The 24,656-nt window shown below is 52.2% G+C and overlaps 2 protein-coding genes across 4 annotated transcripts; one reads left to right on the top strand and one right to left on the bottom strand.

Moving 5' to 3' along the window:
- Positions 1–187: 187 nt before the first annotated feature.
- Rrp36 (ribosomal RNA processing 36) lies at positions 188–5,827 on the top strand. Of its 2 annotated transcripts, none has more exons than XM_042671812.1 (7): positions 188–308; positions 1,525–1,663; positions 1,800–1,866; positions 1,948–2,052; positions 4,078–4,152; positions 4,249–4,366; positions 5,378–5,827. In XM_042671812.1, exons 1-7 carry the CDS (start codon positions 200–202, stop codon positions 5,512–5,514), a joined length of 750 nt encoding a protein of 249 aa, XP_042527746.1. In that variant the 5' UTR covers positions 188–199; the 3' UTR covers positions 5,515–5,827. The 2 variants fall into 2 exon arrangements, with proteins under 2 accessions (XP_042527746.1, XP_042527747.1); XM_042671813.1 differs by lacking the exon at positions 188–308 and adding an exon at positions 492–560.
- A 2,501-nt stretch (positions 5,828–8,328) lies between these two features.
- On the bottom strand, positions 8,329–24,378 carry Cul7 (cullin 7). 2 transcript variants are annotated; one of them, XM_042671799.1, is made up of 26 exons: positions 24,259–24,378; positions 22,804–23,481; positions 22,310–22,461; positions 21,692–22,192; positions 20,824–20,962; positions 20,534–20,730; positions 20,069–20,300; positions 18,290–18,524; positions 18,097–18,202; positions 16,773–17,000; positions 16,457–16,547; positions 15,548–15,716; positions 15,266–15,371; positions 14,921–15,016; positions 14,126–14,301; positions 13,721–13,854; positions 13,326–13,508; positions 12,800–12,906; positions 12,536–12,718; positions 11,582–11,742; positions 11,210–11,426; positions 10,815–11,118; positions 9,449–9,594; positions 9,217–9,343; positions 8,925–9,130; positions 8,329–8,720 (listed from the first exon to the last, which is right to left on the bottom strand). In XM_042671799.1, the coding sequence occupies exons 2-26, from the start codon at positions 23,471–23,473 to the stop codon at positions 8,403–8,405; spliced, it is 5,184 nt and encodes a 1,727-aa protein (XP_042527733.1). In that variant the 5' UTR covers positions 23,474–23,481; positions 24,259–24,378; the 3' UTR covers positions 8,329–8,402. The 2 variants fall into 2 exon arrangements, with proteins under 2 accessions (XP_042527733.1, XP_042527734.1); XM_042671800.1 differs by having other exon boundaries at positions 22,900–23,481.
- Between the last annotated feature and the right edge of the window lie 278 nt (positions 24,379–24,656).

The following is a 24,656-nucleotide window of genomic DNA, read 5'->3' as shown; positions in this document are numbered from 1 at the left end:
GGCGCCCTGACGTCCCGGCTTCTTAGCCTAGTGGCCACTCGACCTCCAGCAGCCTCGGGGTCAGACCCCAGCAGCCCGCGCGCCGTCTTCCACTGGTTCAACGTCAGTCGAGCGGCGTCTCCGGACGCCGGAAAGGGCGGGCCTAGGGCCGCCGTAAGCGGAAGTGGCATCATTAGTTTCCGGAACGTCGCGGGAGCCGATGAGGAGAGCCGCTTCTCGCGCGGGACGCGGGGCCCAAGGGCCCCCGAAAGATAGGAACAAAGTCAGGAGCCCGGAGCTCGGGGCTGGGTCCCACGACCCGCCGAGGGGTGAGGACACAGGGTTGGGGGTGCGCCCCGGAGCCCGGGAGGGCCGGCGCTGGGCGCCTCGCGGGGTGGCGGGAAGCGGGGAAGGGTCCTAGCGGAGGTTACCCCCCCCCCCCCCCCCCGAGCTAGACTGCCGCCACCGGAGCCGAGGGTAAAGCGGCCGGACGCCAAGACAAGCCGAACTCGGGCGGCTCACACCTGTCATCGTAGCTACTCTGATGCCTGGGGATGGAGGTTTCAAGCCAGCCTGCGCAGGAAAGTCAGACGCTTCTTACCTTCAACCCCCAGGGCCGGCACACACACGCACACACAAAGCAGAGCTGTGGCTCAAATGGTAGAACGCCAGTTTTGGGTGAAAAAGCCCCAGTGCCAGGCCTAAGGCCAGGCGCCCATAGCTCATGCCTGTCATCCTAGCTCCTCAGGAACTTGAGATGTAAGGATCGAGATTCGAAACCAGCTTGGGCAGCAAAGCCTGAGAAACACTATATCCAATTAACCAGCAGAAAAGCTGGACTGAAGGTGTGACTCAAGTGGCCATCAGTCTTGAGTGGAACAAGCCAAATGAGTGTGAAGCCCAGGGTTCAATATCCAGTGCAGAGGGGAGGAGGCAAGAAACAAAACAAGACCATGTGGCCAGTTGTGTGGAGAGGAGCCAGAGCTTTGTAGATTAGTGACACCAATGGAGGCTAGATATATGGGGGTTTTCAGGCCTTTATAAGATGTATGGCTTTTGGGTTTGAGCAAAATGGAGGCTATGGAGGGGCTTTGAGTTCAGGGGTGACATGATAATTTATGTGAGGGAGTGATAATGTCATGTTTTCTTCCTTGCATCTCTCAGGCTAAAATGGAGAGCATTGGTCTGAGAAGAGTAAGATTGGAAGTTGAGGGTCTAGTTAGAAGATGAGGGCACTGTCAGAACGAGAGACATGCTGAACTATCAGCCAGTGCCTTGGCAGTGATAACTTGTTCAAGGGAGACAGACTCCTGTGAAGGAGTAATTTAAGAGAGGTGTAGCTTGCTTGTCCTCTGGTCCTACATCTTTCTTAGCAAGGTGAGGCCCCAGCTCAAACAGCTGAAATGTAACAGAAACACCAGAGCCGCTTGGCACTTGTAATAATGATGAGAGGAACAGCTCCATAGGGATGGGATATCTCTTTGGCCGTGGGAGATGCTGGCCTGAGTTGAATGACTCTCTCTTCCCTCCTCCCCATTTCTGCAGGCATGTCTGACTTGTCATTTGAGGAGCTGTTGGAATTGCAGAACCAAGTGGGAACCAAGGCATACAAACAATTGGTAGCTGGAAAGAGCACTGAAAAGCAAGGTTCTAGGCAGTCTTCATGTGTTGCAGATAAGCACAAGTAAGGAACAAATTCTGTCCTCAGAGTTGGGAGGGTACCTAGGACCTTGAGCAGGTGTTGTGTTTTCTTGGGTGGCAGATTAAAGCCTTTGTTGAAGACTGGAGTAGCCTTGACCCATCCTTTAATTTCTCTATAGGCCTCTGGAAATGTCAGCCAAGGTCCGAGTGCCATACTTACGTCAGGTTGTTCCTGTCAGTAAGAAGGTGAGGAAGAGTGAGGAAGCACCTTCTTGTGGAAAGGAGACCAAATAGATACGTTGTATATTCTCTCTACTTTCTCCAAAGGTGGCCCGGGACCCCCGCTTTGATGATCTGTCAGGGGAATATAATACTGAGGTATTCGACAAAACATATCAATTCTTGGATGAAATCCGAGCCAAGGAGAAACAGGTGTGCTGCATAAGACTGGTTCCCACCTGTGCCCTGGGTGGGAGGCCATGGCGGAGGGGAACAGCAAGTGTACTGGTGGGCACATGTTATTCTGTAGCCTGGTTTTTTTTCTGTTCAAATTCTTCATTTTTTTTTTTTTTTTGTCGGTCGTGGGGCTTGAACTCTGGGCCTCGGCGCTGTCCCTCAGCTCTTCAGCTCAAGGCGAGCGCTCTACCACTTGAGCTACAGCGCCACTTCCGGTTTTCTGGTGGTTTATTGGAGATAGGAGTCTCACGGTCTCTCCTGCCCGGGCTGGCTTTGAACCGCGATTCTCAGATCTCAGCCTCCTGAGTAGCTAGGATTACAGGCGTGAGCCACCAGCGCCCGGCTAAATTCTTCATTTTTTAAAAATTAATTAATTTATTTTGTTTATAGGGTACCAAGGAATCAAACCCAGGGCCTCATGCATGTTAGGCAAGCACTCTACTGCTAAGCCACATAGGAATTCTTCATTTTTTTTAACTGTGTGATTATCAAGTAACTTAATCTCTCTTGGCTTTAGTTTTTATTAGTTTTCTAGTTAGTGTATTTTTCTTAATTGATATATAGTAATTGTACATACTCATGGGATACAGGACATTTCAATACATGCATTCAATCTGTAACAAACAGATCAGGGTATCTGTCATACCTATTAATTCAAACATTTGTGTTGGGAGCATTAATAAACTCTGCTAGGGCTGGGAATGTGGCTTAGTGGTAGAGTGCTTGCCTAGAATGCATGAAGCTCTGGGTTCGATTCCTCAGGACCACATAAATAGAAAAAGCAAGAAGTGGCACTGTGGCTCAAAGTGATAGAGCACTAGCTTTGAGCAAAAAAGCTTAGGGACAGCTCCCTAAAAAAAAATTAGTTGTTAGCCATAGTTACTCCACTATGCTATATGGAACCTTGGAAGTCATTCTTCCTATTAACTATATGCACCGATTAACTGTCCCCTTTCCAACCTACTTCCCCACATCCTCCTTCTCACCTCTAATAACCACTACTCTCCACTACTTCTTAGAGATCAGTTTCAGAATATGTGGTGTTTGTCTTTCTAATTAATTTTCTTTTTTTTCTCTTTTTATTTTTGCCAGTCCTGGGGCTTGAACTAGACGTGGGTTCTGCTTCTGAGCTGCTTTTGCCCAAGGCTGGTACTCTACCATTTGAGCCACAGTGCCTCCAGCTCTTTCTGTTTATGTGGTATTTAAGGCCTAGAACCCAGGGCTTCATGCATGTTAGGCAAGCACTCTGCCACTAAGCCACATTCTTAGCCCTCTAATTAATTTTCTTTTTTTTTTTTTTTTGTTGGTCGTGGGGCTTGAACTCTGGGCCTGGGCGCTATCCCTCAGCTCTTCAGCTCAAGGCGAGTGCTCTACCACTTGAGCTACAGCGCCACTTCCGGTTTTCTGGTGGTTTATTGGAGATAGGAGTCTCATGGTCTTTCTTGCCCAGGCTGGCTTTGAACCGCGATCCTCAGATCTCAGCCTCCTGAGTAGCTAGGATTACAGGCGTGAGCCACCAGCGCCCGGCTCCCTCTAATTAATTTTCTAATCATACAAAGGATAAGAGGTGTGGGAGTACAGCTTAGTGGTAGAGCTTGTGCTTAGCTTATGCCAGATCCTAGGTTCAATGTCCAGCACCCCCCCCCCCCCCCACACACACACACAAATTCCTTTTTAATTTTTTTTTTTTTTTTTTTGGTGAGTCATGGGGCCTGAACTCTGGGCCTGGGTGCTGCCCCTGAGCTCTTCAGCTCAAGGCTAGCGTTATACCACTTGAGCCACAGTGCCACTTCTGGCTTTTTCTGCTTATGTGGTGCTGAGGAATCAAACCCAGGGTCTCATGCATGCAAGGCAAGCACTCTACCACTGAGCCACCTTCCCAGCCCCACACGAATTCCTATCATTACATTATTTTGTGAACCTATTAGAAATAATGCTTGCCACAGGATCTCAGCTAATGCTTACACACACTAACCATTCTACTCATTTTCTGCTGTGGAGCTGGTGAAAAAGCAATTGAAGAAGCACCGTTCAGGGGAGCAGCATGAGAAACTGCAGCAGCTGCTTCAGCGAATGGTGAGTGGTTGATAGTAGTGGGTAGGTGAGGAGAGCAGTTCAGAGCAGGAGGTGGTTGAGTCCCTCCTGTTCACCATCGCATCTTCCGATTCTCAGGAGCAGCAAGAAATGGTACAGCAGGAACGCAAGAGGCAACAGGCATTGCACCTAGCCCAGAAGCAGGAGCGGCGTGCTCTGGCCCAGCAGGGCCATCGGCCCTACTTCATGAAGAAATGTGAGTGGGACCCAACTGTATGGTCAAGTCACTGGGGTCCATGAGATTCTTTAAGGATGGACTCCCCGCTAACTTGGTGAATAGAAACAGTAGCAAGAGTTAAAGCCAGTTTTGTGTCCCTAATTAGGTCATGGCAGGGATCATCATGTATCTCTTATAAAAGAAATCGTTTTTATATACACATTGCTGTCTCACCCTCCTCTCTACTTCTGGCCACCCCACCTTCTACATACATGCTAGGCCAGGCACTTAGGAACAGCTCAGAGTTAGTTCATTTGATAAGGACTAGAGTCTTGTAAAGAGTATTAGCTTAAGGTGGGCTACGAAGGTGACTCAGGGGTAGAGTGCTTGCCTCGCATGCATGAGGCCCTGGGTTCAATTCCTAAGCATGACATAGCAGAAAAAAAGCCAGAAGTGGCACTGTGGCTCAAGTGATAGGGTACTAGCCTTGAGGTGAAGAGCTGAGGAACAGCGCCCAGACCTAGAGTTCAGGCCCCATGACTGACCCCCCCCAAAAAGTTAGCTTAAGCCAGGTGCTGGTAGCTCATGCCTGTCATCTTAGCTACTCAGGAGTTTGAGATCTGAGGATCTCGGTTCAAAGCCAGCCTGGGCAGGAAGTCTGTGAGACTCTTATCTTCAGTTAACCACCAAAAAACTGGAAGTGGCTCTGTGGCTCAAGTGGTAGTGCATTCACCTTGAACTGAAGAGCTCAGAGACAGCACCCAGGCCCATAGTTCAAGCTCCATGACTGACACAAAAAAAACCCTAAAAACAAAACAAAAAAGTTAGCTTAGGCTGGGGATGTAATCAGTGATGGAGTATTTATTTAACAGTCATCAGACCTGAGTTCAGCCTATAACAAAACATACACGCACACGCACGCTTGGTCACATACACCAGTGAGCTCCACACAACTCGTGTCCCAGCATAAGCACTGAGGATTAGCAACCTGAGCACAGAAAGGTCGTCTTTTCCTTTGCTCACCAACTTGCTTTCTCCCTTTTCACCTAGCTGAACAGCGTCAACTGGCCCTGGCTGAGAAGTTCAAGGAGCTGAAACGCAGCAAGAAGTTGGAGAATTTCTTAAGTCGAAAGAGACGTCGAAACGCAGGCAAGGACAAGAGACATCTCCCCTTGAGCAAAGAGTAATAAGAAACTGTCTTCTGTCTGCACTGTCTGAGAAAGACATGGATCTATGGTGACCAGGCTACCTGTTCTTGTTTTTTCCTGTTTAAAAGCTCTTGAATTAAGAGAGAGCTCTTGGACAACTCTTTGGGCTGGAAAAATAAGGGGAACAGCCTTCTGCCAGGCTATGCTGCCAGTTTGGGTGGTTCATCATGTCCTCGTGTCTGACTATTCTCGCCTCAAGTCAGTGATGCTGGTACAAAAGGAACCATGGCATTTGCTCGTGGTCCCAGGGCTGGGACTGTAGGAACCATTTCATAAAGTCATGTTACATGTCTTTTTACTCTTCTGTTTTCTTATGGAAGATCTAAAATCACTGTTTTAGTGGACTCCCAGGGAGGCCCTGCCTTCCTTCTACTTCCTAATCATGCCATCAAATTATGAATCCTTCGATGGATTCCTTGATTTGCTCAAAGCCCTCATGATCCAGTCACAGCACCAGCTTGGGACCAGGCCTTCGACACATGTGTCTTCGGGGGACACCTTGTATCTGAATTGAAACAGTGGGGATAAAAAGTTTCCCTGTTAATATGTGAATATAGTTGGTCCTCTCTTTGAGACTAGAATTTATACAACTCATGGCCTAGAAAACCCTTGTGCTAATAATTTAGTTGAAAGTAGCCTCTGGTTGTTAGTGTCCCCAGGAACCTGCTAGAAGCAAATGCAATCTTTTTTTTTTTTTTTTTGGGTCTGGTCGTGGGGCCTGAACTCTGGGCCTGGGCGCTGTCCCTCAGCTCTTCAGCTCAAGGCTAGCGCTCTACCACTTGAGCCACAGCGCCACTTCCGGCTTTTTTCTTTTTGCTTATGTGGTGCTGAGGAATCAAACCCAGGGCCTCTGGCATGCAAGGCAAGTGCTCTACCACTGAGCCACCTTCCCAGCCCCGCAAATGCAATCTTTTAAGGAATGTTCTTTATATCCAAGCTTTAACAAGGAATTGTGGCCTGCAACTGGAGTCCCAGCTGCTCAGATGGTGAGGCAGGAGAATCACTTGAGTGCAAGGTTTTGAGACTTTTTCAAAAAGAAAAAGAGTTGGTGCTAATAGTACATCCTTGCAATCCCAGCTACAGCAGGAGGCTGAGATCTGATGATTGTGGTTGAAGCCATAACACCAGGCAGGAAAGTCCAAGAGACTCTCACCTCCAGTTCACCAGAAAGCCAGAAGTAGAGCTATGCCTCAAGAGTAGAAAAGCTAAAGGATAGCACCCAGGTCCCGAGTTCATATATATGCCCCAGTCCTGGCATATAAACAAAAAAGAAAATTTCACCTATGAAGAAAAGAAAGGTCCTGTACCAGTGGCTCATGCCTGTAATCCTAGCTACTCAAGAGGCTAAGATCTGAAGATCATAGTTCAAAGCCATCCCAGACAGGAAAGGCTGTGAGACTGATCTCTAATTAATCACAGAAAAAAGCTGAAAGTAGAGCTGTGACTCAAGTGGTCAAGTGCTAACCTTGAGCAAAAGGAGCTCAGGGACAGTGCCCAGGCTGAGTTCAAGCCCTAGGACTGGAAGGGGAAAAAAAAAAGCTGGGTACAGTGTCTGACATTTATAATCCTATCTAATCAGGAGAACTGAGGTTCATGGCCAGCCCAGGTAAAAACTCATGAGGCCCTCATCTCAATCAGTAAAAATATAGGTTGAGTGGTATATGCCTCTAACATCTACAGCTTAGACTGTGCAGGAACTGTAGGTATAGCAGCACAGGGCAGAATCCCTCAGCCAGTGCATGCTGGCCTGCCTGCCACAGGAGGCAGATCCCAGAGGAGGGCAGAAAACTGGTACCTGAGCACTAGCTCATAAATAAGCCTGGCTCGCACCAATGAAAGGCAACCTTCTGCTTCCAAGGAGAGGTACCTAAGTGACAAACTGCAGCACCAAATCCAGAACGCTAAGCCCGCCAGTGATACCCTGCCTCCTGCGCCCTCACGGCAGCCAGGGGCCAACAGCACCTGTGTGAAGTGCCTCCAACAGTGAGTGAGTCCTGGAATACCCACTTCTATCTGGCCTTCCTGTACCCTGTAACCACCTCTTACCTCCCCCCCAAACTTTCATAGCTTTCTCCCTGTCACTACTGGACTGTGAAAAGAGTTTCAGATTCTTCACTTGTCGCTAGTGGCTCTGCCAAGGACAGGACTCCACTCCTGGTCCAGGCACTAGTCCTCTGCCTGCCTAGCCTTGCCTCTGTAGGGCCGCCAATCCTGCAGCATACAAGTCTTGCTTGGGGGCTAGACTGGATTTAAGGGTAGGATGTGTAGCCCACTTAAGCAGAGGAGAGGAGCCTGTAGGAGGAAGAACAAACTGAGCTGGTTTCACTCTGGCCTGCTTGGATACAGGTTCCTGGGTGCCTGCAGTGGCTGTAGACATCTCTTATGTCTGGCCCCTGGACTCAGTGCTGAGAGGTGGCCAGAATGAACTCATTGGCAGCCTCCGCTGTGCTTCCACATCTACTCCCCCTGTCTCTGGTCCAACTCCACAAGGAAAGAAAAGGAAGCCCAGCTTGATAACCTGCCCAAGTTACAAAGCATCTGGCCAGTAGTGGAGGTGGGCTTGGGACTTCAGCCCACCAGGGTGAAAGCATTTCTAACTGCTCATCCTCGAAGAGGCTGAGCTCATCCAAGGTCATCTAATCCCTTGCCAGGAAGGGGGTGCTGAGACACAGATTCCCTCCGTCCTTTAGGCCTCACCTTGACGACTCCTTGCATGCCAGGCCACAGCCTCAGTGCCAGTAGACTCCTTCCCCCAGCAAAGGGAATGCCCCTTCTCCAGACTCACCACACAGCTCACATAGCAAATTCCTGCATTTTATTTCTGTAGAAAGCCCTGGCCAGGCCTACCCTAGACCCCACCTCCAGGACTATCGGAAGGTGGAGAAGCTGTGAGTGCAGGAGGCATAGGGCACACCCCGGGAACGGATCTGCAGGGTGTGGAAGGTGAGGGGTGGGTTGGGGCCTGAGATGCCAGGGTTTAGGGACTCGGTGTGGGGCTCCATCACGGTCACAGGGACTGCGTAGGACAGCATATAGGGCCGATCATCATGGCGTCTCAGTGTTCCTTTGCCCAAGAGATGCAGGATGCACGAGAGGACGTCAGTGCTGTTGCATGCACCTCCCTTGCCAAGGCTGCTGACCAGACCCCTGGGAGGACACGGGCCCTTCTGCCAGGCCTCCAGCACCTGGTACCAGAGACCAAAGGGAAAACAGGTCAGAGGCCCTAACTTTGCCCCAATTGGCTTGCATTCCAGTGATGCGTCCCTGAGACACATTAGGTAAACCCGGTTTCACCTCTCCCACATTGACAGGCTGCACCACAAATGCCTGCAACACCCACCACCAAGCACGAGCTACACCCTCCTGCACCAGTGCCTACCACTGCCTACCAGGCAGACAAGCTGGTCAATGTGTAGGCCCTCGTCCCCGTGGGCCTTGACAATCCGGACAACAAGGCAGTTGAGAAGGTTCCGTCTCTTCTCCAAGTTCCGGCCCTCTTCATCCTCAGCTTTCAGGTATGTCTGAGGTGGGACAAGCCACACGTCGCCCCTCCTTGGTCTGGGCTCCTTACTGCCATCTCGTATCTTGAGCACCCCTGAAATAAACACTGGTTGTTTGGCGGGGGCCCTCCAGGGGGCCTGATTTCGGCATAGTTTGTTCTGTGGCACTGATTGCGCGTACCTCCTGGTACATCCTTCTGTTCCTGGAGGTCCAAGGGGCCTCTTGAAGAGGTGAGGGGCCCAATTGCCTGATTCAACATGTCCACAGGGAGTCCCGAAAGTGCCAATAGGCTCTCAACAGATACCACCTTAGGAGGAGAGGCAAGAAGCTTTCAGGGACTCCCTAGAGGTGGAGAGAAGAGGATGAAGGAAATTAGCAAAAGTGAGAAAGGAGAGGAAATGGCCCAGGTTACCTTCAGGTCATTGAGATACAGCAGCAGCCACATCTGCACAGTGGACACATGGAGAGTCTGGTCCCCAAACTGCAGCTCCGCCCGGCCCAGCCACGTCCACTGCAGTCTCCTCTGCAGACCTCGCTCTAGGGTAGGGTGGCTCTGACCTGGAGAAGTGGCAGGAAGGGGATGGGAGACAAAGAGTACAGAAAGCATGGAACATGTGTGTGTCATTGGCCAAGTTTTGCCCTGCTGACCTCAGCAAAACATGTAGCCCCATCATTTATGGATAGGGTGGCTCCAGATGTGAGATTCCAGACCATCTCAGCCTCTCTGGGCCCAGCTCCCCGGTAAATCGTAGGCAGTCCTGGGTCAGACAGGCTTATTTGTGTCTCTGAGTAGTGCCCATGTTTGTTTGTTTTAAATATATATGTAGTGCCTGTACTGAGGTTTGAACTCATGGCCTGTGCATTGTCCTTTAGCTTTTTCACTCAAGGCTGGTGGTCTACCACTTGAGTCACAGCTCTACTTCAAGCTTTGTGCTGGATTCAGGCTGGTTCTGAACTTTGATCCTCGGACCTCACCCTTTTGAGTAGCTAGGATTACAGGCATGAGCCACCAGTGCCCAACTAATGCGCTCGTGTTTTTAGGCAGACAAACCATGAAGTGAGGAAGGACCGGCTGAGGCTCTCATCCACCTGCAGTATCTTACGGGGAGCGGAAACTCATTTCCCATGTATCTGGGAGCTCCTGAGGGAAGCTGCTGAGTCTCCTGTTGCTGCCCAGCTCAGGGACCAGCCCCTAGTGGGGAATCTGGGACCACAGATGACTGGTTGGAAAAGAACCACACTCCCACTGTAATTGAAAATCTTTCCTGGAGCCAGGCACTGGTGGCTCATGCCTGTAATCCTAGCTACTCAGGAGACTGAGTTCTGAGGATCGTGGTTCAAAGCCAGCCTGGGCAGGAAAGTCCATGAGACTCTATCTCCAATAAAAACCACTAGAAAACCGGAAGTGGCGCGTTGGCTTCAGCGGTAAAGTGCTCGCCTTGCGCTGAAGAGCATGGGGACAGCGCCCAAGCCGAGTTCAAGCCCCCATGACCAACCAAAAAAAAATAAAAAGGAAAAAAAAAGAAAATCTTTCCTGGCAGCCTCACTCAGGCAGCCTCCTACCGCCACTTACTGGTCCCTCGCTGAGGTTGCTGGGATTTGGCTTCTGAGAGCATCTCTACCCCCAGCCAGATCCCAAGCTTCTCCCTTTCTTCTCAGATCCACTTTTTCCTCCTCAGATCATCTTTTCCTCCATTGGCTAAGGGAGTCTTGCTCCCTAAAGATTACGTTCTTACCCACCCAGGCCCCCATCTAGTCCCTCCCACCTGGCTACTCACTCGTGTTGTAGAAGTTGGAGTATCTAGTCAAAGTGCCCCTCAGGGAGGGGGGCAGGCAGGTTTGGGGGTCCAGAGTGTGACAGATGGAGTCAACAGGCCAATAGCGTGGGGACAGGACAATGACAGACACTTTTGGCATTGCTCCTTCAGAGTAGAGGTCCGCCTCCCCTTCCTCCTCTTCTTCCTCCTCTTGTTCTTCTTCTTCCTCCTCCTCCTCTCCTTGTGTCATGGCTATGGCTGCTGCTAATCCAGCATCCTCTACCTTCTGGCTTTCACGTTCCTGTCCATTGGCCTCATTGCCCACCTAAAGAGGTACAAAGTCCCCAGATAGCCAGGCCCACCTTGGGCCCATGCTACACATGCTTTTCTTCCTCCCTACTATTCCTGGTACCCACCTGGCTTTTCTTCTCTGTATCTTCCAGCTTCAGGAGTTCCTGATCGAGCTGCTGGAGCTGGTAGACATCGAACTGGTGCTGCAGCTCCTCCGAGGTACTCAGGCTCTGCAGCATCTGCTGGGGGAGGCGGTTGGGGAAGCAGAGGCCGATCTGCTCCAGCACGGCCCCCTCCAGCCAGCTGAAGCCCATGTTCAGGAGCCGGTCTGACATGTAGTGCCTACAGGACATACAGCCCCGACGGGTCTCAGGGTGAGTACAAGTACAGCCCATCCTCTCCCTCCAGAGCTCCCATCTTACCTGTATCTCAGATTCTCGGGATCCATCAGCTGACCCTGCCCCCTCCTCCCTCAAACTCTCTTGGGTCACACTCACTGGTAGTAATGTTCAAAGGTGGTGGCTATCTCTAGACCGGAGAAAATTAGGACAGTTTCCAGGCATCGTTGCAATTGTGCCAGCATCTCCATTCCCCGGGCTCCACCAATCCGGCTGCCTTGAATTCGCTGGTCAATGTTCCGAGCAAACTGCTCACTCACCTGGGTGTTTCCAGAGCAGAGGAAAACCATGAGCCTGGCATGGTAATGCATGCCTTCTAAGATCCTAGCATTTAGGAGGCTGAGGCAGGAGGATTTTGAGTTCAAGGCCACTATCAACTATAACTGTAACCGCCACAGGTGAATAGCCAGTGGGAACAGTGAGAAAGCTATCCACCTGGTCAGTGCTTTTTTTTTTTTTTGGTACTAGGGTTTGAACTCGGGCTTTAGTGCTTACTGGCCAGGTAATTTACCACTAGAACCATGCCTCCAGCCTATGGTCAATCTCTCATTTTTGTTCTGAGGATCCAATCCAGAGCCTGGTACATGGCTCTAAAACTGAGCTATAACCCTAGCCTGACCAATATCTGCATTATGCTATTTTATCAAATCATAAAAATTGCATTGGCACTGGTAACTCACGTCATCCTAGCTACTCAGGGGGCTGAGATCTGAGGATCACGGCTCAAAGCCAGCCCAGGCAGGAAAGTCTATTAACCACAGAAAAACCAGAAGTGGCACTGTGGCTCAAGTGGTAGAATGCTTACCTTGAGCTGAAGAGCTCAGGGACAAGTGCCCAGGCCCGGAGTTCAAACCCCATGACCGACAAAAAAAGAAAAAAAATAGATGCTATCCCTTAGGATGACATGCTGTAGGTTACAATTTTTTTCTAATATTCAGTAACATGGTTCTAGACAATGACATCTGAATCACTGACGAGTAGTGAAGGTGGGCCATTTGGGAGAGACAAGGAGGGGAGAGACCCGGGTATCTGGTTTGAGGGACGGGCACTTACGTGGGCAGCTCTGAGAAAAGGGAGCTTTAGCAGAGCACCAGCACAGCCATTCTGCAGTGCCAGCAAGAAGGCTGCTCGTGGGCCAAACAACTCAGAGCTGGACTTCTGGAGGTTATAAAAGCGCTCGCAATAGCGTGGCACAAAGTCATCGTCCTGCCAGTGTGAGGTCAGAAAGTTGTTCACCTGAAAGGAAGGAGCATAAGTGTGAAGAGGCACTCAACAAGCCACCACAGAGCCCCCAACCCCACGCCTGCTCCCGCCCACCTTCTCCTCTACCACAGCCTGCCAACAGCGGGTCAGGTTTCTCATGATGCTGCTGGGCAGGCCCCGAGTAGCCAAAGAGCTCCAATCATGGCTTCTGTTTCTACCCTCTGTGGAGGTAAAGAGGCAGAAAAAGAAGGTCAGCCTTAAGTCAGGTTCCAGCTCACACCTGCAATCCTAGCTACTCAGGAGGCTGAGATTTGAGGATTGTGGTTTGAAACCAGCCAGGGCAGGAAAAATCTGAGACTCTTATCTCCAATTAACCACCAAAAAGCTAGAAATGGAAGTGTGACTCTAAGGGAAGAGTGTCAGCCTTGAGCAGTACAGACAGGGGACAGTGCTCAGGCCCTGAGTTCAAGTGCCAGCAGCAGCACCAAAAAAGTATCTCAGCCTTTCTGATACACTGCTATCCCCTCCTACATGTGGATGAGATGATAAACTGGAAGTGTGTGATAAACTGCTTTGTGTGAGTGAGAATCCAGGGAAATGCTCCTAAGCAGAGCTCCTGCGGAGGACCCCTAGTACTTACTAGGCCGAGGGGTGGCCACCACTGGGGGCGCTGTCTCACAGGGCTCCACGTGCACCAGCAGGTGGGTGAGGCGCCGCACCTTAGAAGAGAAAGCTGCTGCCCGGCTCTGGGGGTTGTGAGCAGTCTCCCGACATTCCACATACTGGTCCAAGAGCCAGCCCAGCGGGCTAGCTCCATGCTCATCTGGTGGGTGAGGAAAATAAGCCGTGTCATCTCTTTAGAGAAGCGAAGGGGTTGGATTCATCTGTTTCAGAGAAAGAACAACTAGACTTAATGACATGGGGGAGGGAGGAGCCCTGGGCGAGAAGACAGGGGAACTGGGGTGACCAAAGAGCCAAGAGCGTAACTCAGATGTTTCTGAAGGTTTCATTAGTGAGCAGGTGGCAGGTGGTTACCAGGAGAGGTGATGTTCTGCACCAGGGGGCTGACCAGGGCCTCCCAGCAGGTCTTGCCCAGTGCCTGGGCGGCTTCGTCATCAGGGAGGAAAAGATCAGCGAAGGTCTGCTCCTGGCGCAGAGCTCCATTGAGTCTGAGCCAAAGGAATGAAGGAGCAAGGTGTCAAGACTCAAGGATTAAGTTGCTCAGTGCCCATACCTAGCGGGTTTGCCCCCGAGCACACAGCATTTCACAAGTGCTCTGGGCTGACTGCTTTACTCATTCCCAGCTTGCGGGGAGGTTTCTTTTTCCTTCCTATTCTCACGCCAATTAAAGCCCCATCTCACTTCCTCCTGAGAGCCCTACCCCAGCCATTTGTGACAACTTGGCCTACCATACAGACTGGCACACGGGGTTTCACACACCTGGTGCTCAGGTGCAGGAGGCTTCTGCGGTCCTCTGCTATGTCCTGGCTCCATGCCTGTGCCCGAACCATGTAGAAGAGGCGTGTGTGACGACATAGCTGCTCCCGGAACACTGGCCAGAAAATGGGCTTCGGGCCCAGGATCTCCAAACCCCGAATGCGTGTGTCAATGCCACCCTGTAAAACACACACACACACACATACACACACACACACACGCACGCACACACACACACAACACACACACACCTGTTTTCAGTTGCCCACAGCTAAGACCCAGGCACAAGATTTGCAACCGTGTTGAGGCTCAGGGCTGGGACAAGGCTTAGTGGCAAAGCACTAGCCTAGTGTACATGAAGCCCTTGGTGCCTCGATCAATTGCAACAAAATATATATGTATATAAAATATACATGTATATATTACTTATATATACATGTATATAAAATATACATGTATATATTACTTATATATACATGTATATAAAATATACATGTATATATTACTTATATATACATATATATATATTTACACACATAAACTGCTGGGCTCTGGTGCTCATGCCTATAATACTAGCTACTCAGGAGGCTGAGATCTGAGGATCACAGTTGGAAGCCAGCCCAAATAGGAAAGTCTTTATCTCCTATGTATCACCAAAAAGCCAGAAGTAGTAGAGTGCTAGCCTTGGGGACCAAAGCTCAAGGACAGCACCCTGGCCCTGAGTTCAAGACCCAGGATTGGCACACAAAAAAATATATGACCCATACCCAGGAGCCAAACCACACCCTCTGGCCCCACCTGCTGGCAGCGCTTTATACGGATCTGGATGATGGGCCAGAAGCGAGTGAGGTTCTCCAGGAGGGTCACCCGGCTGGCACAGGGCATCACGTTCACCTGGAAAGGGACAGAAGATGGAGTGCCAGCTTCAGCCCCCATGTGCCTCCCTTCTCCATTCCTAGGACATAAGGCTTCTGACAGAAGGCCCCTAACACGGCCCCTAACGCTACCCGACTGCTCGCAGCCTGGTGCTGTCACACAGGCACAGAAAAAGGACTCCTTTCTATGGGGGTTAAGACAGGACATTAGGAGCTTGAGGCAGATTCTGAGAGGGGTGGGCTAATGGCACAGGAGACCCCCTCCTACCGAGTTGAGTTCCGTGTTGAGAGTACTGGCGCTGTCCCCGCCGCACACCACCACCCGGGCTGGCATGTAGCTTGAGTCCTCACGGGCCACCAGTAGAGTGAGCTTCCTGGGAGTGGGGGAGGAGAAGCCTCTGGAAACTGGAACCTGTCGTATGCATGCAAACAAGAGCCCAGGGGACTCTCTGGCCAAATATAGAGGGGTGATGTTTCCCCAAGACACAACAGGGAAGTCACGAGCAGGCACGGGTGTGAGGAGGTATGTGCGCATGTGCAGAAGCTTTACCTGACTAGGACACCACGACGCATGTGCAAGGTGATGTGGTGAGACCCTGCACTGCCCTTTGACTCCCAGTATGTCTTGGGGTTGCGGTCTGTTAGCTTGCAGGCACGGTGTGGGTTGGAAGACACTTCCACCTTCTCCCAGCATTTGTCCTTCAATTCCATATTGGAACCTAGAAGTGAGTGGAAAGAAAAAAGGGTCACAGCCTGCTAGGTTATAAAGGTATAAAGGAAGCTTGGCACCAGCGGCTCAACCTGTAATCCTACTGAGGAGGCAGAGGTTTTTTGGTTGTTGTCGGTCATGGGGCTTGAACTCTGGGTCTGGGCACTGTGCCTTAGTTCTTCAGCTCAAGGAGAGTGCTCTACCACTTGAGCCACAGCGCCACTTCCAGTTTTCTAGTTGTTTATTGGAGATAAGAGTCTCATAGATGTTCCTGCCCTCACTGGCTTTGAACCATGATCCTCAGATCTCAGCCTCCTGAGTAGCTAGGATTACAGGCGTGAGCCACTGGCACCTGGCCAGGAGGCAGAGATGCAAGGATCTTAGTTTGAAGTCAGTCCAGGCTGATAAAATCCAAGAGACTTATTGTTTTTGTGTGTGATGGTACTTAGCTTTTTCACTCAAGGTTAGTACTTACTACTTGACCCACACCTCCACTTTCAACTTTTTTGGTGGTCAATTGGAGATAAATCTCTTTTGGACTTTCTTGTCTAGGCTGGCTTTGAACTGCTATCCTCAAATCTCACCCTCCGGAGTAGCTAGGATTATAGGCGTGAACTTCCAAGGCCTGGCTTCCAAGAGACTCGAATCTACAATTAATCACCAAAAAGCCCCAGAACTGACACACAAAATAATGCAACAGGGAGATGGTATAGGGTGGGGGTGCTGAGCAGCTGGGGAGGAGGCTCAAACCTTGGCATAGGTATCTGAGGAACACATCAAAAAAAGGGATCTTGATGGGGCGGTGGGTTCGTCTGTGGTCTTCGATCTGCCCCAGCACTATCTGCAATGAGAACATCAGAGGAAGCAAGTATGGGGGCTGAGAGAAGAACAGGGAAAGACATGGAAACACAGAGGGAGCAAAGGCCAAGCAGCAAGGGGAGGCGGAGGAAGGTGGGAATGTCCAGGCTCACTGGAGTCACTGCTGCCACCAGTTGCAGAAGCGCATCCCCTTCCCTGCCACGGCTTAGGTCCCAGATTCTTACGTAGCGCTGCCCTTCCCCCTGACCTGGATGCAGCCACCCAGTATGTTGGTGGTGAGCTTCCGGTAGAGGTGGGCATGCTTCTCACACTTGAACACCATGTCCCGTAGCTCCTGAGCCATTTCCAGCTTTCCCAGATGCTTTTCTAGGGCCTTGGAGATGGCATCTCGGGCCCCCAGCTGGTTCAGCACCACAGCATAGTCCCTGCTCGCTGAGGTCAGGTGGTGGAGGAAGAGGATCAGTTCCTGAAGCACCTGGGAAGGGGCATGGTGGGGGTAGTGAGTATGGGGGCAGGCGTGGGATACAGGGACATGTACAGTGGTGTATTCCTATGGTGGGCTGAGTGCTAGGGTGCGGTAGTGAACAAGACAGGTGAGGAAGTGAAAAGACAAGGATGGGGAGACACCGAGAACCAGGTGCAGTTAGGAAGGCACAAGGGAAGAACCAAGGGGCTCTGCCATTCTGGGATTCTTGGCTGCTGAATATATTGAGAAGATGTGCAAAGAATCATGGGTTGTCCCATTCAGGCCCAGCTGTCCCCAGAGCTAGTTGGTAGGCTGTGTTCTGAGGGGACTCAGAGGGACTGGATTTCTGGGTGGATCCTCAGTGAGACCACTTCAGAAACTAACAGCCAAGGGTGTGGATACCTACTGTCACCATGACCCTGTTTCTCTGGGCTCTTCCAGAGCCACGTGCCCAGGCTCTCCTGTAACTTTTTTTTTTTGGTCTGGTCATGGGGCCTGAACTCTGGGCCTGGGCGCTGTCCCTCAGCTCTTCAGCTCAAGGCTAGCGCTCTACCACTTGAGCCACAGCGCCACTTCCAGCTTTTTTTTCTTTTTGCTTATGTGGTGCTGGGGAATAGAACCCAGGGCCTCATGCATGCAAGGCAAGCGCTCTACCACTGAGCCACCTTCCCAGCCTCCTCCTGTAACTCTTACAGTGGATTCTGGTATGTGATCAACCCCTCTGCCTTCCCCACTTCCTTTCCCATCCTCCTACAGGCAAAAAAAAAAAAAGCCACTGGAGCTCTTATTCATAGTTGCACAAGAAAACATAAGACACAATAATTAATAATACAGTGGAACCAATAAGGGGTGGAGGGTATTGAGAAACCAGAAATCAGGTGGAGCACAAATTCCCCACGGATACCTTGTTAAGAGTGTTTCGATTTGTGAACCATGTGAATGTATTACCTATTTAAAAAAATAAAATTTTGTTTTAAGAGCAAGACTTCAACCAAGAGCACAAAGGCTCTGTCATACCCTCCCAGCCTTGCTCCAGAGCTGTGCCTAAGAGGCTGACCTTGTGTCTTCCCCCTCCCAGCATCTCCCAGAAATAGGCCAAAGGTACCTCTCGGTCCGTGTTGGGGGACCGCAGGCAGACCATGCAGGCGTCCATGGCTTCATGCCACGGAAGTAGCAGTGCCTCGGAAAAGTCCACCAGCTGAGTTAGGATTCTGGAAGGCAAGGATGGAAAAGGGAGAGAGCTGTGCAGCTGGCCTGAGGTCTTCTTTGCCCAGCCTTACACCTCACCAGTCCCCCACCTCAGTGCAGTCAGGTGCAAGGTCTTGTTGGTGGCCGGAGTGTCGAGGCTTTGCATCAAGGCGAGGAAGGGCTGGGGCTGCCGCTGGAGCTGCAGCAAACATGGCTTCACCTCATCCTCCCGGCATCCCTTGGAGCTGAGGGCTCGCTCCAGAGCCACAAGGAGATTCCCAGCAGGACCCAAACCCTCCACAAGAGACTGCAGGGCAGGGCTGGGGCTCTGAGGGGGTTCTTTTACTATAGAAAGATGAACATTGAAAAAGAATTGGCCATTCTTAGTGATCAAAGGTTCAAAAAGGATAAATTGATAAACTTTTTCTCTAGTTTATCTTAAAAATAATTCTTTTTCTTTTGATGCTGGGATAGATTTTCAAAAAACAAAACAAAACTCTGTTGGAGGGTGGGCACTGGTGGCTCACGCCTGTAATCCTAGCTACTCAGGAGGCAGAGATCTGAGGATCAAGGTTCAAAACCAGGCAGAAAAGTCTCTAAGACGTATTTCCAATTGACCAGCAAAAAATTGGGAGCGGAGGTATGGTTGAAATGGTGGTGGGCCAGCCTTGAGCAAAAACTGCAACAAGAGCCTGGGGCCCTGAGTTCAAGGCCCAGTACCAGCACACAAAAATCTGCCAGGCAGGGTCTGGTGGCTTATTCTGTAATCCTAGCTACTCAGGAGCCTGAGATCTGAGGACTGCTGGATTCAAAGCCAGCCAGGGCAGCAAAGTCTCCAATTAACCACCAGAAAACTGGAAGTGGCGCTGTGGCTCAAGTGGTAGAGCGCTCACCTTGAGCTGAAGAGCTCAGGGACAGTGCCCAGGCTCACAGTTCAAGCCCCACAATCGACAGAAAAAAAAAAAATCTGCCAGGTCAGGCTGGGAAGGTGGCTCAGTGGTAGAGTGCTTGCCTTGCATGCATGATGCTCTGGGTCCAATTCCTCAGTACCACATACACAGAAAAAGCTGGAAAGTGGTGCTGTGGCTCAAGTGGTAGAGTGCTAGCCTTGAGCAACAGAGGCTCAGCGACAGTGCCCAGGCCCTGGAGTTCAAGCTCCAGGACCAACAACAACAAAAAAATCTGCCAGGTATTAGTGGTTCACACCTGTAATCAGCTACTCATGGTCTGAAGCCAGCCTAGGCAGTAAAGTCCATGAGACTCTTGTCTCTAATCAACCACCAAAAGCTGGAAGTGGAGCTATGGTTCAAGTGGTAGAGCACTAGCCTTAGCAAAAAGCTCAGGGAGAATGTCTAGGCCCTGAGTTCAAGCCCCAGGACCAGCACATAAAACAAAAATCTGTTGGAATTTTCTGACTTTTATACCTATTGTTCTTTCATTTTGTTCTGCATTCTGAGCTGAGACTATGTTGCCCAGGCTGGTCTAGAATTCCTGGGCTCAGGAGCTGGGATGGCTTAGTTGTGGAGTGCTTTGCCTAGATACATGAAGCCCTGGGTTCGATTCCTCAGTACCATATACACAGAAAAATCCAGAAGTGGTGCTGTGGCTCAAGTGGTAGAGTGCTAACCTTGAGCAAAAGCAGCTCAGAGACAGGGCCCTAAGTTCAAGCCCCAGGACTGGCAAAAAAAAAAAAATCCTGGGCTCAAACAATCTCCTAGTTCAATCTCCTGAGCAGCAGGGACTACAAGCACACAGCTTTCCTCTTTCATCCTCTGAGTTTTGGATCTTTGCCAAAGCATCGTCTCTCTCAGATAACATCATGTAACAGTTAGCAGAGTTCTCCCTACCATTTAAACACCTGCTGGAAGGCAGGCCTGCTCAGCACCTACCTTCCATTTTGTCTGTGTCTTCGGATTTCAGAGGCTGCGCTTGGGCTCCCAGAAGGGTTGGGTAGGCTGGGGGCCTTGCCAGGGCCTCGGGCCCATACCTCCTGTAGATGCGGCAGTTGAATAGGTCCCTGAGGGCACTGTCATCAAGTCGCCGTGGCAGAGCCACAAGCAGCTCCTGAGCCAACTCAATGGGCACAGCCAGTTCAGGCAGGATCTCTTCATTCAGGACATGCTATCAGGAAGAAGGTCTCAGTCAGCAGCAGCCCTCGCTCAGAGGTAGGATTGGGGGAATCTATACCCACGTTCCTCTCCAAACCTCTCATAGCTGGCTCCTCCCACACAGCTCCTCTGAACATTCTGGACCCCTCTTTTCAGCAGCTCTGACCTCCAGTTCCCCTCAGAGCCTTGCGAATGCCTATGACCACCCAGCCCTGGAAGTAGTGTCTGCAGCCTCGGAGGCTCTACCTCCCCATCCATGTTGTCCTGTAGGAGCTGGACAACCTCCTGCCGATCAGAGCTCTCCAGCTTCCTGACGAAAAAGAGGAGCTCCCACCATTCCGCCTGGGTCAGGTGTTCACTCTCTTCAGCGTCTTCTTCCTCAGGCAGCACATAAGGCACCGCATAGAGCTCCATCATGGGCTTCCAGTGCCAGGAAGGCAGGGCTGGGAAACAACACACAGTCCTGCCACTGCCTACTGGGCCAGATGACTGCCCCTCCCCATCCCAGCTGACCCCTGCTTGCTCCCAGCACTCACCTCCACCCAGAGCTCCACTGACCACTGCTCCATGGAACTCATCAGCCTCAACCACATCCTCAATGTCTTCTTCAAAGCCCAGGATTTCCAGCATGTGCCAGTGTACCCAGTAGGTGCGGCCCGTCGACTCCCACAACACCTGACAGTCAGGGCAAAACAGGAGGGAAGTGGAAGAGAGGGCTCAGTGGTGACAGTTTATGCCCCAATGCTAAGGACAGCCTGGGGAGGGAGTGACCCCTCCCTAGCAGGTTTGGAAAGACCCCCCAAATGGCCAAACGCTGACCTATGGGAAACATGCACCCACACCAAAGGAGCCCTTTCTCTTCTAGGATGTATTCGGCTGGGCCTCTCAGCCTATCGTCGATGGCATAAGAGCCCACACTCCATCTGGCCTCAAGCACCCCATCACCCCAATCCTGATCTGTGCAGGGCTCTATTTTTTTTTTTAATTTTTTGTCAGCTCAGAGACTGAGTGCTGTCCTTGAGCTGTTTTTGCTCAAGGCTAGTGCCCTACCACTTTGAGCCACAGTTCCACTTCAGTTTTTGATTGGTTAATTGATGATAAAAGTCTCACAGGGACTTTTCTGCCCAGGCTGGCTTTGAACCACGATCCTCATATCTCAGCCTCCTGAGTAGCTAGGATAACAGGCCTGAGCCACCACTGCCCAGCCTTTGTAGGACTCTTAATTACACCACTTTCTTCCCGGGTCTGAGCCTCCTCTATGCCTCAATAGTCTCTGCTCTCCAACTGGTGCCTTTTTACCACCTGATTTTACTGAGAATTTGTTCCTTGGGTGGCCCACCAGAGTCCCGCTGTGTAGAAAGCTCAGGCGAAGCTTCATCAGAGCCCCAAGGCTTGTTCTCTCACCTGCACAGGGGGCACACCATTGTTGCTCTGCCGGAATTCACCCTCGTCTCCAGCACTGATTTCCTCATAATTCTCCAGCATCCGCACTCGCATCCCCGGCTGCAGCATGTCCCGCACATACAATGCGTAGGTATTGCTGCTTGCAAACTCAGTGGGAGGGCGAAACTGCCTCGACCGCCTGAAGAAGCGATGGGCCTGGAAGGGTGCGGCCCCTGGGCTAGCATCTTCAGCCCGAGGCCGGAAGATGGAATAGGGGGCCCGTGGTGAGCTTCCTGGTTTGCTTGAGGCCCAGTCCCAGCGCATGGCCTGTACCAGCTCCGAGATCAAGGTGCCCATGGCCATACTGAATTCCAGCTCCAGCCGACCCCTCTCCACACTCAGTTCTTCAGGAGCAGGGTTGTTCTGGGCTCCTGCCTCCCCTGTATTGTCATTCAGCTGATCCAGGAGGGAGGTGACATGCAAAAAGTGCTTCACCAGGGAGAAGAGCAGCCTTCCCGGGAGCTGTGAGATACAACCCATTTTGGTTTCAGCCCCTTTCCTCAGTGCTCTGTGTCGAGTACAAAGCCTGGCCCTTCACTCTTGTTCACAGTTTCCCCCAACCCATTCCCCACAAGATACCTGTGGCAGCTGAATGCCCTCGAAAGACATAGGATGTTCGGAGAGAGTGGCCTGTGCAAACAGGGCTAGCAGAGCACAGCGGCTATCAAAATCCAGGTGTTTCTCAATGGCCTCTTGCTGACTCAATGACAGAAGGATCTGGGTCCGGGTCCCTGGAACCCACATCCCAATCAGTAACTGCTCTCTGCCCTCCTTCTTCCGAGGCATTGCTCCTAGACTGTGTACAGTTCCTTCACCAGCACTCAGTGGGAATGACATATTTGTTGATTTGCTTCAAACGCCAAAGTTTACTATCTTATTCATACACACACATGCACACGCACACACACACAATCTGCAGTAGTCAAAACTCTAAACTTCTTTTGGACAGAAAGCCAATTAATATAAGGTTCTTGAAGATGCAGACTGTCCTTTCTGCACACATGCCCCCAACCCCATTCCCCCACCCACTTCTTACAAACTCTACAAGAAAGGCAATAGAATCATTTACGTACTGATGAGGTCAGAGGCTCCTGCCACAGTGTCCTGTGTGTCCCTGAGCTGACCCAGCCCCTCTCTGGCTCTCCCTTCCTCCCCAAGCTGCCCCTCACCAGCATCATGGGAGGACAGGGCTTGTATCATCCGGCCTGCGCTCCAGCGGACCTGGTAATCCGGACTACTCAGCATGTGCATGAGCAAGTCCAAGACCCTTGGGTCTTTGAAGACCCCGGTGAGGGGCTCGATGCTGGCATAGGCACTGAGCACATGGACAGTGTGAAGCAGAGGAGCAGGAGGCATGGTGCCCACACACTCCTCCAGCTGCCGGAGAGCCCTCTGAATCAAGGACTTCACATCTGTCTCCATCTCCCCCAGCACAGATTTGTCCAGGGCCCCGGCCTCTGCTGCAGATTCCTGAGAAGGCCCAATGACTTGGCCATCTTCACCGAGCATCTTGTGGCAGTTGGCATAGATCTCATCATCAGACATCCATAGCAGGATGTGCTCGGCCTTGCAGTCCACTTGACCTGAGTCCCCATCGTCTCCACGCCTGAGAATGAGCCAGCGGATCTGGTACTCAGGGTGTCCGTCGTGGCCCACCCGCTGTCGGACCAGCTCATCAGGATAGGCATGCAGGCCGGGCCCCAGGGGCACCCTGAATTCCCTGTAGCGCAGTTCCCCCACCATCCTGGTACCTGGGGCAACACAAGGATAAGAGAACAGGCAAGCTAGCATGAGAGGGAGGTCAGGAAATCAAGGACATACAGGAGTTGGGGAAGCAAATGTGGCAACAGCTGTTGCGCTGGGTGGGGAAAAGCTGGGCCCAGAAGTCGCACGATGTTACTACTACTACTACTAACAAGGCCAGGCAGAGGAACTTCATACTGTTTGTTCTCAGAACAAAATTCGGGGGCCAAAAGGTGGGTCTCCAAGGTCTGCAGCTTGGAATAGGTTGATCTGGAGAGCTAGGGCGCCAAGGCAGTTATGAGGTGACTCTCAATGCCTTGAGGCGGGCAGCAGCAGAAGCAGCAGCAGAGGTGCGGGTGGAGGCAGAGGCGATGTTTCAGGCTCGGGGAGAGAGGTCCGGAGTGTGCGGGAAAGGGTGCTATCTCTAAAAACGGAAGTACTGGGGATCCCGAGTGGCAGGACGAGCGTCCCAGAGCACTCATGGTGGCGTGGAAATGCGAGGCGCGACGGAGTGGGAGGAGGGGGTGGGGAGCCAGAGGCGCCCAGGACCCGAGCCACTGGAGCAGGGGGGCTAGGGGTGCCGCCGCAAGGCCGGGGAGAGGTGCACAGGAGCCCCCGAGGGTGAGGGCGCGAGGCTCGGTGGACCTGAGCAGCCCAGGGCCTGCGCCGCGGGGTGGGGGGCTAGGCCCAATAAAGGAGGACCCCCAGGCAGGCGGGGTGGGAAAGGGGATGCTAGGCCGGGGGCGCGGGGTAGGGGCAGGGAGCGGCGGCGGGGCCCGGGCCACCTCAGAAGTCCGCCGGGGTCCTGGCGCGAGGCCTGTCCTTCGCACAGCTAGGGCCGCGGCACAGACGATGGCGGCGCGGCGGGCGCGGGTTTGGGCCCCGCCTGGGCCCCCCGAAGGGGTCGAGGCCGAGGCGGGAGGGGGCGTGCCTCGGCGGGGCGCGCGGGCGGGCGGGGGGCGTGGCGCGGGCCCGCGGCCGCGTCCTCGGCGCCCCGGCGGCTGGGCGGGGCGGGGCCTGGCCGTGGCAGGGCGGGGCCCGGCCCCGGAGCCCGCCCCGCCCCGCGCTCACCCGGGAGCCGCAGCTCATTTCCGCCGCATCCAGCGGAAAGCAGGGGGCCCGGGAGAGCGCGGGGCGGGGCCGCGAGTGCCACCGCGGCGGGGCTGGCGCTGGAGCCGCCTCC

Source organism: Dipodomys spectabilis, unplaced genomic scaffold (genome assembly GCF_019054845.1).
Source record: "Dipodomys spectabilis isolate Male_0828 unplaced genomic scaffold, ASM1905484v1 ptg000669l, whole genome shotgun sequence".
Classification (NCBI taxonomy): domain Eukaryota; kingdom Metazoa; phylum Chordata; class Mammalia; order Rodentia; family Heteromyidae; genus Dipodomys; species Dipodomys spectabilis.
This window is presented reverse-complemented; position numbering and strand designations above follow the sequence as displayed.

Coding starts and splice junctions, on each gene's coding strand:
- Cul7 (XM_042671799.1), bottom strand. CDS start 23,473: ATGGTGGGGGAACTGCGCTACAGGGAATTCAGGGTGCCCCTGGGGCCC. Junction 22,193..22,309: donor AGGGCATTCAGCTGCCACAG/GTATCTTGTGGG, acceptor TGTATCTCACAG/CTCCCGGGAAGGCTGCTCTT. Junction 14,302..14,920: donor GTATAAAGCGCTGCCAGCAG/GTGGGGCCAGAG, acceptor TGTGTTTTACAG/GGTGGCATTGACACACGCAT.
- Rrp36 (XM_042671812.1), top strand. CDS start 200: ATGAGGAGAGCCGCTTCTCGCGCGGGACGCGGGGCCCAAGGGCCCCCG. Junction 1,867..1,947: donor TTGTTCCTGTCAGTAAGAAG/GTGAGGAAGAGT, acceptor CTTTCTCCAAAG/GTGGCCCGGGACCCCCGCTT. Junction 2,053..4,077: donor TCCGAGCCAAGGAGAAACAG/GTGTGCTGCATA, acceptor TCTGCTGTGGAG/CTGGTGAAAAAGCAATTGAA.